This window comes from Lynx canadensis, chromosome E1, assembly GCF_007474595.2.
Source record: "Lynx canadensis isolate LIC74 chromosome E1, mLynCan4.pri.v2, whole genome shotgun sequence".
Classification (NCBI taxonomy): domain Eukaryota; kingdom Metazoa; phylum Chordata; class Mammalia; order Carnivora; family Felidae; genus Lynx; species Lynx canadensis.
In genome coordinates, this window is record NC_044316.2 from 48,280,916 (window position 1) to 48,295,338 (window position 14,423).

Genomic DNA, 14,423 nt, shown 5'->3' on the forward strand with positions numbered 1-14,423 from the left:
TGGCCAATGGATCCCAGGACTGGAACTCCCTTTACAAGATCCTGGCAGCCCAAATTCCCAGGGAAACTTGAATAGAGGTGGAAAAGTGTTTGATGATAGGAAAAAAAAAAAAAAATCTGCTTGCCTGCAGTTCTTGCGACGGCCAGAATGCTACAATAAACTGTTGCTTTCCAGAGCTGGGGAGGGCGAGGGCAGGCAGGGGGAGGAAGCTGGAGCAAAGAGGCCGGAGAACTTGAAAGACGGAGTTGGAACTCCGGCTGAGAGCGCCCCCGGGGCGGCGGGGGCCTCGCAGGGGGTGGAGGAGGACCCTGGAAGAGTTAACGCGGGAGACGGGCGTGCGGCGGGGGCGGGCCGGGCCGGGCCGTGCAGGCGCGGGGCGCTGTCCCTTTAAGGCGGGCGGCGCGGGCCGGCCGAGCGCGGCTGTGATTGGCGCGGCGGGATCACTGGCTCCCCAAGCCCGGCCCGGGGGAGTCGGCTGGAGCCGGCTGCGCTTTGATAAGGTCCTGGCAACTCAGTAACAACCCGAGAGCCGGGAAATAAAAATAACCCTTCACAGCAATGGACTTCGCGGCCGCCCGGCGTCCGAGGCGCCCGTCTCCCCCGCGGAAAGCCCTGCTGTAAAAGGTGGGGGTGGAGGCGCGGCCCCAGCGGAGCCGCTTCAAAGAAAGCCCCCCTTGGACGGGGGGCGAGGTCGCGCCGAGCCGCGTCGCGGGCGCCGGGGACGGGAGGGGGTCCGACCGGGCCGAGCCCGTGCTCGGTGGGGTGGTGCGAGCCGGACGGCCCTGGGGAGGGGCGGCCGGGGCACGGGGGGGGCGGCCCGGGGCGCGGCCGGCGCGTACCTCCCTTTCAGGACCGTGCGCTCGGCTCGCGCCTTTGAAGTGCACAGTTAAATCCACAGCGCAGTTTTTGTTGGAAGCGCCCGGAGGACATTTGGTGCGCGGAGTGACTGCTGGAAACAGGACCTGTGTTGAAAGCCGGGCCGGGCGGGGGCCGGAGGGGCCGGGGGCGGCCGCGGCGGGGGCGGAGGCCCACTCGGGTCTTTTGCATAAAAGGGGCGGCGGAGCGCGCCGCTTCACCCTCCCTCCCGGTGGATCTTGCTCTAATCCCGGGATTGTTGTTTCCCCGCACCCCCCTCCCCTGCCGCGCGACTCCCGATGTTCCCCGACGCCGGGACCGGCCCGGGGGGGCCCGGGGCCGCCGCTGCGAGCCGATCCGGGGGCCGGGGCCGGGGCCCTGCCCGGGGCGCCTGCGAGGTCTCGCCGCGGAGCGCGCGCGCGGATCAATGGTGAGTGCCGAGGCCGCGGCGGCCGGGCGGCCCGCGCGCTTTGATGTGCCGGCGGCCCTTTGAAGTTGGCAGGCCGGCTATTTCGGGGCGCTCTCCGGGCTGGCGCGGAGGGGAGCGACGGGCCCGGCGCCCAGCGCTCCGGGGGGCTTGGCCGGGCCGCCCCGCGCGCCCTGCGCCCGGGCCCCCTCCCCAGCGGGTGGCGGGGGGCCCGGCCGAGAGACTTCTGCAAGTGGCGGCTGCGGCGGGGGCGGAGAGGGGGCAGATCCCCCCCGGGGGTCGCGTCGCAGGCGTTGTTATGGATGTGAGTCGGGGTGTGAGTGTGCGCGGGAGTGCCTTTGGAAGGTGGGATGAAAGGGTGGCGGCGCCCCCCGCTTGCCCTCCCCCCGCCCCCTCCCAACCCCCCCCCCGCCTCTCCCTCCGCCCCCTCCTCCCCTCCCGCCTCTCTCCCCCCTCCCCTCCTCCCCTCCTCCCCTCCTCCCTTCCCGGCCGCTGGTCCGCGCTTAGGGGCCCCGAGCGCTGGCCCGGGCTCAGTCTGCGCGCAGGAGCGGCCCGAGCCCGGGGCGCCCGCGTCCCCCGCGTCCCTCCTCCCCGCCCGGGCCCCGCGCCCCCGGCCGCCCCGGCCCCTTTTGCGGAGAGGCAGAGACTCCGCGCGTCGCCATTTCTGGACTAGGCTGCTGCTTTCCGTGCCTTTTCTGCGGGCGTCTCTGCGAGCGGCGGCGCCGGGGACCGACCCGGGCTCGGGGTGCCGCGAGCGCCTCCCGGGGCTCCTGCCCCGCGCTCCGCGGCCCGCTCGCCGGGGCTCTGGAAGCGTTCGGTTGGATTTGGGCCGGGGGGTGGGGGGGCGGGCCGGTGGGGCTCCGCGGAGATGAGAGCCCGGCCTCGGGCCGCCTTCGTCTTCCAGGTAACGGGGCCGCCCCACCTTCCCTCCGCCTCGGCAGCGCGGCGCTACCGGCGGCCCCGCCACTCCGCCGGCGGAGCTGCCCAGCCCGGCGGCCTGGGGCCCCTGGTTCGGGGTCGCGCCCCATCCCCCCCGGCCCGCCCCTGCCCTCCTTAGTTTGATCCTTCCAGTGCTAGGGAAAGCGGCTTGTTTATTGGTTAGATAAGACTTTTTTCTTTTGGAAAAAAGACAGGCTCGAGGTCAGTAGAGTTTGGGATTCTTGGCAGAGGCAATGGTAGCGTGAGACGGTTTCTGATCCGGTTTTGTAGGGTTTGTGGCTCCGGGAGGGGAGCTGGGGGCGGAAGTGGGGGGCGTAGGGGGCGGCCGGTCTTGAGGCTTCTCTGCTCTCTCGCAAAGTTTGGAGATCAAAGTCGTGCCTGAATGAGTTGATTTCTGGTTCTGGCGAACGGGGAACACAGAGGTGTAGACTGAGCCGGATTCTTGGCGGGAGGCGGGGGCGCAGCGAACATTTACATCTGGGTGGAGGGGGGCGTTTTCCAGCTGGGAGCCCATTCCGCCCCTTGCTGGGCGGGCTTCTTTCTCGGTCGAGGATCTTCTGAATTTTTAAGGAGTGGGAAGGGGGAGCGCAGAGGGAAGGGGTGGGTGGGGGGAATGGGAACCAGATGACGGGGAAGGGCACGTTTGGAGCTCGAGTTATCTGTGCGGAGAGCCGAGTGGGGAAATTTACCGAAATTGGTTTCACCTGCACACAGCCCGGCGGCTCGGGGTGTGCGTCTTTGGAGTTGATGCTGACGGGGGTGGGGGGTGGGGGTGGGTAGCGGAGCCCAGGCAGCACTGCGTGCGCGCAGGCCGAGTGGGTTTTTGGAAGGCTCGGTCTTACACCTTCCAACCCCCCCCCCGCCCCCACCCCCAGCTCCCACCCTCCGAGCTCACGGCTCACCTTCCCCGCCCTCCCCCTCCCAAAACGTGCTGGGAGCTCAGATTTCGCCTTTGAAAAAGCAGCGTCGGATACTTTAGATGAGCACCTCGCAGATAGCTGGGTTGCTTGATTTGAATTTGAGGAGTTGAAAAGCCTGTTTACTTTCTTGCTTTGATGTTGGGTAGATCTGGTTTTGATTAGATCAATACCCCTTTCTCTCTCCCTACCTCCCCCCTTCCTTTTCTTTCCAGAAAGGAGGCTCAGATGAGCCCCTGCTGACTTGAGAGAGAAAGAGAGACCACGCTGATCGCTGACAGGAGCTGGGGGAAGAGAACAATTCCCGAACTCCGTGCACAGAGCTCCCTCGCCATGAGCAGTGCTGTGCTGGTGACTCGCCTCCCAGACCCCAGCAGCAGCTTCCACGAGGATGCCCCCCGGCCCCCCGTTCCGGGGGAAGAAGGGGAGACCCCACCGTGCCAGCCCGGGGTGGGAAAGGGCCAGGTCACCAAACCCATGCCTGTCTCCTCCAACGCCAGGCGGAACGAGGGTGGGCTGGGAGAGCCTGAGGGGCGGGCATCCCCGGACTCCCCTCTGACCAGGTGGACCAAGTCTTTGCACTATTTGTTGGGCGATCAAGACGGTGCTTATCTCTTCCGCACTTTCCTGGAGAGGGACAAATGCGTGGATACCTTGGACTTCTGGTTTGCCTGCAATGGGTTCAGGCAGATGAACCTGAAGGATACCAAAACTTTACGAGTAGCCAAAGCGATCTACAAAAGGTACATCGAGAACAACAGCATCGTCTCCAAGCAGCTGAAGCCTGCCACCAAGACCTACATTAGAGATGGCATCAGGAAGCAGCAGATTGACTCCATCATGTTCGACCAGGCCCAGACTGAGATCCAGTCGGTGATGGAGGAAAATGCCTACCAGATGTTTTTGACTTCTGATATATACCTCGAATATGTGAGGAGTGGGGGAGAAAACACAGCTTACATGAGTAACGGGGGCCTGGGGAGTCTAAAGGTCGTGTGTGGCTACCTCCCCACCTTGAATGAGGAAGAGGAGTGGGCTTGTGCCGACTTCAAGTGCAAACTGTCACCCACCGTGGTGGGCTTGTCCAGCAAAACCCTGCGGGCTACAGCCAACTCGAGGTCCGCGGAGACCATTGAAAATGGATACAGGTAAGACCTGGGCCGGGGAGAGGGCCGGGGCTGGAGGAGGGCACGGACTTTGCAGATGTTTGGAGTTAAGTGGGGTGGATGGTTGGATGGATGTGCCGCTGAGGCCGACAAAGGTCTGTTGAGAGCTAGGACCGCTGGCCACGAACCCTTTGATCTTGGCTTTTCGCTGTTTAAAGTGGGGAAGAGTGTGCTCCCACAGCTACATACCTGCAGTCTTCCAGGGCTAACTTCAAACAGGGGCAAGCAGTGTTCATTAATGCGGGTTACTTATTATCCTGGGCCAGTCTTAGAAGGGAGAGAGAGAAAGAGGGATAGAGGGAGAGGACAGCAGCTTTTGATGCCTCTGAGTCACCAAATACACTAAACACCACTTTGGGAAGGGGTCACTCACCACTAATCAGTAGAGAGTGGAATTAGTGTGGTTGGGGAGGCAGCTGGGTCGTGGAGGCCCGGGAAATAGCGTGTGCACCCATCGGACATGGGGGTAAGTGGGGTCTTTGGAACTTTTCTGTTAAGATAAGAGCCAGCAGTTGGCTCAACAACTCTGGCTGTAGTTCTCTTTGGAGAAATAGGTATGTACCCGCCAGGAAACCTATCCTAACTAGGCAAGGTCCCGTGACTTCCCTGAATAAAAGGACCCTTAGCTTTGGAGCCCGCTGGCATAGGAATCTAGGTTTTAAATGCTTGCAGCCCAAGGGTCAGACCTCAGCTGATCGATGTGTTGCTTGGTGCTGGCGGAGAAGAGTCTTGGGCGAAGAGGACGGGGCCCTGGAGTACTGTCCCTTTTAGAGGCTTCAAAGATCAACAGCCCTTTACAGAAGGAGAATGGCCAAGTCTTAAGATTCTTGACCTTTGCCAGCAACTTCAGACCTCCCGTTAGAATGAGTCTTTCTGTGTCTCTCCCTCTCTCCCCTTCCAGCTCTCCAGAACGAGCCTTTTTCTTTGAGGTCGTTGCCCTTGGCGTGCCGTGGAAGGGGCGGTGGGCACTCGATAGCTACCTGAATGGTTTATCTTGCTCTCCGTTGTGTATTTCTTCGTGTGTTTGGAACCGGGGATGCGATCTGGTGGCTGCCTCCGTGGAGATGGCCCTCTCCCTGTAGAGAGGGGCCTTCAGTGTCAAAAGCGATAGTACGAGGGGGCAGGATAGTGATGTCCGAGCCTAGAAGCAGTGACTTAGGGGGTGGCCAAGAGCTTTTTGACTTTCCATTGGGAGCGAAGAGCTTGTTCTCCAGCCACCAGAGGGCGCTCCTACAGCCTTGAGAGCGAGTTTACTCACACTCAGACATCTGGTCTACACCTAAGTAGCTCTGGATTGGCTTCTGAAACGAAGCATGGGATCACGTGAAAGGAGTTGTTTCAGCATCTTTAAGCTTATGGTTTCAGGTTGTTTGAAGGGAAGATACTAGGTCTGGCGCCTGTGGCTGGGCAGTCACTGGGCACCTGTTACTGCCCCGTTCCGTTAGGCGGACATTCTGGTAAATCTCTGCTGGCCTCCTTGCCCTCCAGTTTGGCAGCTGAAGCTGAGACTACTTAAGCCCTGTGGTAAGGCTGCTTCTCCAGGGGCTTTCCAACAGTGGAGCTTCTGTGTCTGCCCGAGTCAGGACCCAGAGTGCCCCCTTTGTAAACTGCACCTGGTTTGGTGGCTTGGGACTTCTCACCCTAAGAAAATGCTCCCAAGCAGGACCCTTCGTGACCCCTCCCCTTTGTGGGTGGGCAGTAGAGACCCAGCCTCGCTGTGCCCCTCCCCTTTCTGGAGATTACTCTTGTGAAGCTTTTTAGATCCCCAGGGGCAGCGGCCAAAGATCCTTTGTGTTGCCAGGGCTTGCCTTCTTGGTTGTGACCCCCTGGCATCATTGATCTATAGATGACACCTTTTCATCCGCCCCTGGAGTTTCCAGGCTCTATTTGTGTGTGCTTTCTCCCAGCGTTGGGTTGAAATGAAGTATTTTACCTGGACTACACGAAGCCCATATGTCTTAACCGGGCATCGTCACAGAGAACTGAAGAGCCATCCGATTTCATTTTCACATACGAGATATTCAGGCGTGCCTATGACGTATTGGGCGGTGTCCCAAATTCTTCCAAGGCCTGGGTCCCAGCCCTGTCCACTGCCTGCGTACCTGGGCTGAAGTCTTATGAACCCCATGTGTCCTTCTGTGCAGTGACTGGCACCATCCGTCCTGTTCATGTCCTAGGTTGCTCTTACGGGATCAAAACAATAGACCCGGGAGCCCTTTGTAAAGGGAAACGTTGTGAATAGTCGTAAAGCATTAGAACTAGTATAATTTAATCCCGATGATGAGTACATGTGTGAGAAGGGCAACCAGGTTAGGATGTCCCTTTCAGAGAGTGAGTCCCGGCCTCCAGCCCGCAGTCACTGTCAAGTTTTAGAGTGGCCCCCCTTCCCGGGCCTCAACTTCCTCTACCTGTTGAGCTTAAGTCTGTCTTTTCAGCCCGTTACTGGGATGGGGGATCCTTTCCTGCTCTTCCAGGTCTGCCCCTCCTTGCAGTGCACTCACTCATCGAGCGAGGTACGGGGCTTCGGGGATGGGCTTCATAAGTTAGTAACGTGAATGAAACAGAGACCGGGAGTCCTGCTGAGGGTCCCCATCAGCTGTTGAGGAGCAGCCCCGGCAGCTGGGTGCCTTCCAAGCCCCGCGTTCTCCTTGGGCGCTCAGAGGAGCCTCACTTGTAACGACTTGTTTGTGTCCTTACTGATCTGGTGTCAGGTTTAATATAAATAGTTGGAACGGAAGAGCAGGAATTATCCTCGGAGGGAAGGACTCTGGTTTGTGGGTGCTTGAGTGGGATGCCTGGGCTTTTGATGGTCTCTATAAATAACTTAGAGCAAGAGTGACCCGTTGGTAGAGCACGTGTAAAACCCCAGCACACAGACATATCCACAGAACGCTGAGGTGTGTGTGTGTGTGTGTGTGTGTGTGTGTGTGTGTGTGTGGAGGGGCTGTGGGATTAGGAGCTCAGCCCAGCATTTATTTTGGGAAGGAGACAGTGCTGGGCTCACAGAGTGCTCCCTGTGCCCTTCCCAGTCTGCCCTGGCCCTGGTGCCATCCTCTGGTGCCTGGCGGCTCTCCTCCGGCCTCCCTTGAGATAAGTCGGGCCCAGCAGATGGCCCTCTGCTGGCTCCAAGTGCTTCCTGTTCTCTGAAAGAACTCACCGATGAGGCCTGCGAAGCCACCGGCATCCAGCTTGGCTGCAATTATCAAAGAAACTGATGCCATAGGAAAGATAGGCTGGAGGCAGGAGCCCCCAGTTAGAGGACGGAGCCTCTGATGGAGGCAGTGTGCCGAGACTCACTGGTGAAAGTTTGCCTATCTAATGGCTCTGGCGCTCAGTGCCACGCGAGTGCCAGACCCCTCCCTGAACGCCCCCTTGATCTTGCCTTAGAAAATGCTTCTTGAAGAGAGGGTTGCCTTTTGGGCAGTGACTTTGTAAGTACACTGTCTAGGGCACAGCTTTTAGAAGCAAATACTTGTTAAGTTGCATTGTTTTGGTGGTGGGTGGGGGGGATCCGGAGGGAGATCCCAAAGGTCAGGTCTGTTGTGCACTGGTGTGCTGGGGGGGGGGGGGTGCGGCGGGTCCACAGCACCTTCATGGAGATAAGAGATAAGAATAAGCTGGGGAGGGGCGCCTGGGTGGCTCAGTCGGTTGAGCGTCCTACTTCCGCTCAGGTCATGATCTCACAGTCTGTGAGTTCGACCCCCGCATCGGGCTCTGTGCTGATGGCTCAGAGCCTGGAGCCTGCTTCCGATTCTGTGTCTCCCTCTCTCTCTGCCCCTTCCCTGCTCGTGCTCTGTCTCTCTCTGTCTCAAAAATAAATTTAAAAAAAAACGTTAAGAAAAAAAAAAGAATAAGCTGGGGAGAAAAGGCCAGCAGTTTCCCTCCCCTTAAGGTCCCAGGACTTCTGCTCCCTGACAGCACATGGGGGTCCGTGGACGCACGCCCGGTGCGAAGTCTGCCACATAGGCCCCCACTCTCTGTAGGAATTTAAAATCCTTGCAGCAACTGTGGGAGCACCGGAGAAATAAAGCATCTGGGTACAATTACTGTAGCGTGGTTGAGTTTCTTTCCTGTTTGTTAAGATACGAGAAAAGAGCTCTAATCCGTGTTCTTAAAATTATGTGGCAATTCTGACAAAGTTCTGGGTTCTTAAAAATGGAGTTTCCGTCTCTCTCTCCTCCACAACCCGGCCCCTTCCTCTGCTTTGCCCTCCTTCTTCTGTCACGATCGTAGGAAAACCCAAATACTTTATTGCCGCCAAGTGAGCTGAGAGTGGTGTATTCTGTTCTTAAGTACGGGTCACACGGGAGCCCTCTGTTTTGGAAGTGACGGAGGACGAGTTTCTTTGGGGATCCATGTGTTTTGTGATCCACTCTGGTGAGCGCGAGGCCATGCGCACACACGGATTGGAGTCTGCTGTCTTCTTAGTCGGGGAGGGAGGGATTTCTAGTGAGTTCTTTTTCCCCCGTGCAGAGGTTGAATTCGGGACCTTGTCAGTGCGTTGATACCACAGAGATGGCAGCACTGGAGGGGTAGAGAGGGTCTGCTCTTCAGGGCTATCTGGGCTCTCCTGATCTCGTACTGATGTCTCTTAGACTAAAAGAACTTTCCAGCCACCCACAGGACGGTCCCAGGTCTTTTAAGGAGGTTCAGCAAAGTCTAGAGCGCCTGCCACGCTCCACCGCCCCCCGCCACTGAGGGGCCGCGCGCAGAGAAGACCGATCCGGTCCTTGCCCTCATGGAGTTTACAGTCTGGTTGCACAGGACAGGCATCCAGCGTGCGAACACACCGGCGCCGCGTGGTTAGAAGTCACCATCAAATCGTTGTTGCACCATACGCTAGCCAATTTGGACGCAAATTAAAAAAAATAAAATTGAAAAAAGGAAAAGTCACCACAAACCCTGCAGGAGAGTTGCGGCAGCTCTGTTTTCGTTGGCGGTTGGGTCTTTGGAGTAGGACTACCGTCTCCCCAAATCGCAGCGCTCTGGAGTCTTCAGAGAACGCAAGAACTTGGTGCCGCTGGCCCAGTCTGACCCGTGTGCTTCTTAGGTAGAGACCCCACGTCAGTGGAGGCGGTGACGTGACTGTGGTCACCTGCCGGCCGGGGGGCTGAGCCAGCAGCGGTTCTCGCCTCTCCACTCCTGTTCCCTGTCCAGGGCTGGGAGCGCTTACCTGCCCTGGGCTTCTGAAGCCAGGAGGGGACCCTGGAGACTTTCCTCTCGTTCGTTCATCCTGCTTCGAGGCAGTAGCCCTGTCCAGGCCCCCCGGAGAGCTGGGTACTTGGGACGGTTTTCAAGACTCGGGTGATTCCATAACATCCATGGGTCCGCTCGGACCAGCGGGCAGCACTTTCTTCGTTCTGACTTAAGAGCCCAGTCTCCTCTTGCTCTGCCGTTAGTGGCGATGCCAACACAGCCATCCTCTGCCTCCGATCGGCTTGCCTTATCAGTTAGGAGACATTGTCACTGAATCCTCCTCATCCCATCTCTTCCCCAGGAAAAGTCATCTGCCTCTCCTCTGCGCCCACCGCTTCTCTCTCTCCAGCCCTGGTGTCTGGAAATCCCATATTGACACAGGACCAGCTCTGAGGCCGGGAGGACCTTCCCTTCTTATTTAGTTAGCCTGGCGTATCCTGGGGGGATATCCTGAGACTCCTTGCCCTCCACAGATACAAGGACAGGGCCAGTGTCCCAGTGCCCGTTCAGTGGACCATCCCTTGGTCCAAGGTATTCAGCAGATTCAAGGGTGACATTCCTCATGTGTGCTTTCTGGTTCGTTCTGCACCCACCTGCCATTTCTAAGATGGTCCCTGCTGATGTGGAGCACCTGTGGGAGTCTGGATGTGGGCTCCCTGTGTGGCCAGGTCTCCAGCCAGGTGGCCTCCAACCAGGCTTTTGGCCCCCACCTGGGGCTCCGCGCCTCCTGCCACGGTCGTGAGGCTGCATGACGCCGGGGCCGCGGACGTTCCTTGAGCACCTACTGTGTGCTGGGCACACGGCCGCGCCAAAAACAAGGGCCCTCCTGGACTAACCGTGCCGTCTGTGGAGATGCTTGGTTTTTAGTCACATTTCTAAACCGAGGGGCTTGGCCTAGGTCCTCTCTGCTAGAGGTTCGTTCTGGCTCTAACGTGTTAGGACACTAGATGTCACTTTTCTTTTTTCTTTCTTTCTTTTTTAAATGTTTATTTATTACTGAGAGACAGAGAGACACCAAGCATGAGCAGGGGAGGGGCAGAGAGAGAGCGAGACACAGAATCAGAAGCTGGCTCCAGGCTCCGAGCTGTCGGCACAGAGCCCGACGCGGGGCTCGAACTCACACACTGCGAGATCACGACCTGAGCCGAAGTCGGACGCTTAACTGACTGAGCCCCCCAGGCGCCCCTGGATGTAACTTTTCTTGTTCGTGGTATCACTCGAGCTGGAGTGCAGGCCTTAACGACAGGGCCCTGACCCTTCCACGTCTTTCCCATCCCAGCTGCCCCCGTTGACTCCCTCACACCAAACTGTGGCCACAACTCCCTGCCCACACCCGACCCTCCTTCGGTCCATCGGTCCAACCTGGGAGCCCGGCCTGGGTCACTCATGCTGCTAGAACTTTTTGAACTGTTGAGGCCGGTCTTTGTATTGGGAGGCAGGAAGGGTTTGGGTGAGAGCCAAACAGATCTGTGTCATGCAGGCGAGTCCCAGCTCTGACCTGGGGACAGGCTGCTGTCCTGCAGGGCCACCACCCGTGTGCCCAGAACGCCTCCTGCCCCCAGGTGGCTGCAAGCATGGGCTGGGGCTGAAAGGATGTGTGTGAAGGTGTGCCCCTCTTTGTGGGCCAGTGATGACGCAGTCTGCCTCCCCAGTGGCAGCGCCCCCTGTTGTGACCAGGCCCTGTTGTGCCAGGAGACCAGAGACCCGGGCTGGGTCAGTCCAGAGCTCAGCACAGTGCTGCACACGTACTGGTGAATAGGACTGCCGCGATCACGCGTGGAGACTGCTTTGACCTTTCACGAGTCCCTTTCATGTGCCACCCCCAAGGGCATCTTTAGAGACCTGTGCAATGGCCTGCTGGAATAGGTTCTCTCTTCTGGGCCTTCCGCTTCTCCCCCAGCTGAGTTCTTTGCTGTTGGCTTAGACTGGGTGGGCCCAGTCGAGTGTGCTGGGCTCTTTGTCATTGAGGCCTCTTGCAACTTCAGGCTTGACAGGCCCCCCTTCCTGCAGCTCACGGACCACAGTGGCCCCTTCCCCCCCCCCCCCCCCCCACCGACCCTCCCCACTATGTCCCTTGCTGGTGACACAAGAGGAATGCAGCCCAGCAGGGGACAGGGACACTGGTTGTTCTGGGAGGAGATCAAGAGAGCAGAATGGGGAGGCTGAGGCCACCGAAACAAAGGGCAGGAGACACTGGAGGAGGGGCCTGGACCTTCCTTTGAAACAGTGGCGCTGCTCATTTTAATCCTGCAGGGCTTGGTCTTAGCCTTAGCCTAGCTGCCCAGGTGGGGGGGGGGGCGCGGCAGAGGCCCAGCTCCGGGTGGGGTGGCAGCCTTGAGTGTCTCTGTCCCATCTGACCAGTGTACTGGACCCAGGTTGAAATGAGAAGGTTACGCCAGGCCTTTGGTTGCTCGAAACCTGGAACTACGCCAACAGACCCCAGACAGGGAGTTGGGATGCGAAAGACCTCTCGGGGGCTCTGGAACTGTGTTCCTCCAGTGTAGGCGTGGGTATGGTGGTGGGGAGGGAGAAGACCCTTCACCCGTATGGACTAATTCTCCTCTTTCACTCAGTAGCCTCCCCTTTTCCTTCCTCTATCTGAGTGTGTATTTAGCACTCGGTAGGGGCCCCTGGGCTGCTTATGGCTTCCTGTCACCCCTGACAGACTTGCCCTTAACAGCACAGGATCCCGGCCTGCTTTCTCCCCAGGGCGAGCCAGTGGCCCCTGCCGTCTGCCCAGATGAGCACCTGGCCCTGGGCAGCAGGTTGGCCTGAGCACATGGCGGGATCATGCACTCGCGGGTCCCCGGATTGCCTGGTTACCTGGGTGTCTGGTGCGAAGCCGTGACGCACTGCGGTTGTACTTTCCCCGCAGGTCCTTCAAGAGGAGCGACCCTGTTAATCCATACCACGTAGGTTCTGGCTATGTCTTCGCGCCGGCTACCAGCGCCAATGATAGCGAGATATCCAGCGATGCACTGACTGATGATTCCATGTCCATGACGGACAGTAGTGTGTAAGTATCCTGCTATCCCCATCATGTACGCGGTTGGCAGTGACTCACCAGGCCAGCTGGGCAGAGTCCTCAGCCAGCCATCCTCAGCTGGCTTTGCAAACCCCGTGTGTGTGTGTGTGTGTGTGTGTGTGTGTGTGTGTGTGTGTGTGTGTACCTTTGCTTGGCGGGAGGGGAGTGTGCCAGTGCTTTGAGCCTTGAAAGGAAAGTTGACTGGTAGAAAACGAAAGTAAGGTAGAAGGTTAAGATGCTTCTCCAGAGGTTTCTTGAGTTGAGAGACCCATCTTCTGGTTGCCATTCCGCCTTTCTTCCCTGGGTAGAAGTGCTTGGCTGGTCTCGAAATCCAGGTAATCCAATCTGCGGAACCAGCAGGCGGGAGATGGGGTGGCATGAGAAAGCTTTGTGTGCAGGTGTGCATTGTTCCTGAAGGAAAAGGCATTGAAGGTGGGGGCCAGACGCCCGGCGCTCTCTGAAGGCCCACTGGGTGTAATGTTGCCTCACAGGTGTGTTCAAATGGACACGATTCAGTTCACTGAGTGTTGGTGGGGTGCCTGCTACGCGTCAGGTTCTTCCCCTAAGTAGGGCTTCTCTCCGGAGTCTGATCTTGGATCTTTTGCAGATGGCTGCACTTGGCATACTAAGAGTTTGTTCCTTTAAAAAAAAAAAAAAAAATTATTGAAGAATAGTTGACACAATGCTTCATTAGTTTTAGGTGTGCAACGTAGTGATTCGACAATTCTATACATTACTCAGTGTTGACCGCGATAAGTGTAGTCGCCACCTGTCCCCATACAATGTTGCTACGGTGTTCTTAACGATATTCCCTTCGCCGTACTTTTCATCTCTGACTTTCCTATTTCGAAACTGGCAGTTTGGACCTCTTCGTCCTCTTCACCTATTTCGCCCAGCCCCCCACCCACCTAGCGTTTGTTCCTTTGCTTTCTAAACCACAATCCAAGTCCTCAGGGTGGAAGGTCTGATGATGTCAGCAGGCCGTCAGGTGGGGGTCACGATATGCATTGTAAGTCATTTGAAGTCGGGCAGTGGTGATCTCCGGGTAGAGAGCAGCCATTCTGAGTCTCACCGTGTGTGTGTGTGTGTGTGTGTGTGTGTGTGTGTGTGTGTGTGTGTGTTGAGCTGGGTGTCCCCATCTCTTGCCCTCCTTTGAGGTTCTGATTCAGCAGAGGCAAGAGAGGCGGAGCCTGGGATTGGGCAAAACTCCCCCAAGAGCTCACCCAACTTCCAGTTGAGAACTACCACTCCAGAAATGGTCTTCAAAGGCTTTCCCACAAGTATTTTGCAGTAGGAAGTTCTTTTGCTAAGGGACCAGTTTTGAAAGGCAAACCCACTGAGCCATGTATCATGGCATGTGTAGAGTTTTTTCCTTTTAGCTTCCTAAAACTGGACCATCTATTCTTCCAGTTTGTTTGAAATCACCTGGTTTCCGTTGGCCAGTGTCCTGTTTGTTGGCCTGTGGCATGGAAGCAGTTGGAAGAGAAGTTGATGAGGTTGGTGGGTTTGGGATTCTGCCATTGATTTTCCCCAGCGGCTTTCACTGTGTTGTCTCAGATTCCCCTGTTAGTCAAGGGAGAGAGATCCACCAGGGGAAAGGTTCCGTTTTAATAAAAGAAGAGTATTTTGGCAATAGTAAAAATAGAATAAGGGTACACCTCTTCCATCCAACATAGAGAAATGAGCGGTTCCACTGAAGTTACTTTTTCATATTGACTGAACTCTTAGTCCCTGCACCTGAGAACAATTATCGCTTGATCGCCGTAGTTCTTAAAAGAATACGTTTTTGGTTTATGTTGGATAGTATTAGGCATAACCCACTTCTTTTTTTAATTATTATTTTTTTTAATGTTTGTTTATTTTTGAGAGAGAGAGAGACAGAGCATGAGCAGGGGAGG

The 14,423-nt window shown here is 57.4% G+C and overlaps 1 protein-coding gene across 3 annotated transcripts in view; it reads left to right on the top strand.

Annotated features, from left to right (window-relative positions):
- The first annotated feature begins 513 nt into the window (after positions 1 to 513).
- AXIN2 (axin 2) overlaps positions 514 to 14,423 on the top strand; it is a 32,532-nt gene continuing 18,622 nt past the window's right edge. Inside the window, exons 1-3 of one of the 3 annotated variants that reach the window (XM_030296206.1) lie at positions 514 to 624; positions 3,354 to 4,286; positions 12,376 to 12,516. In XM_030296206.1, coding sequence (XP_030152066.1) covers positions 3,472 to 4,286; positions 12,376 to 12,516 — 956 coding nt within the window. In that variant the 5' untranslated portion in view covers positions 514 to 624; positions 3,354 to 3,471. Of the gene's footprint in view, positions 625 to 1,218; positions 1,286 to 2,125; positions 2,187 to 3,353; positions 4,287 to 12,375; positions 12,517 to 14,423 lie in introns of those variants that run through there. The other 2 variants (XM_030296207.1, XM_030296208.1) reach the window with 2 other exon arrangements.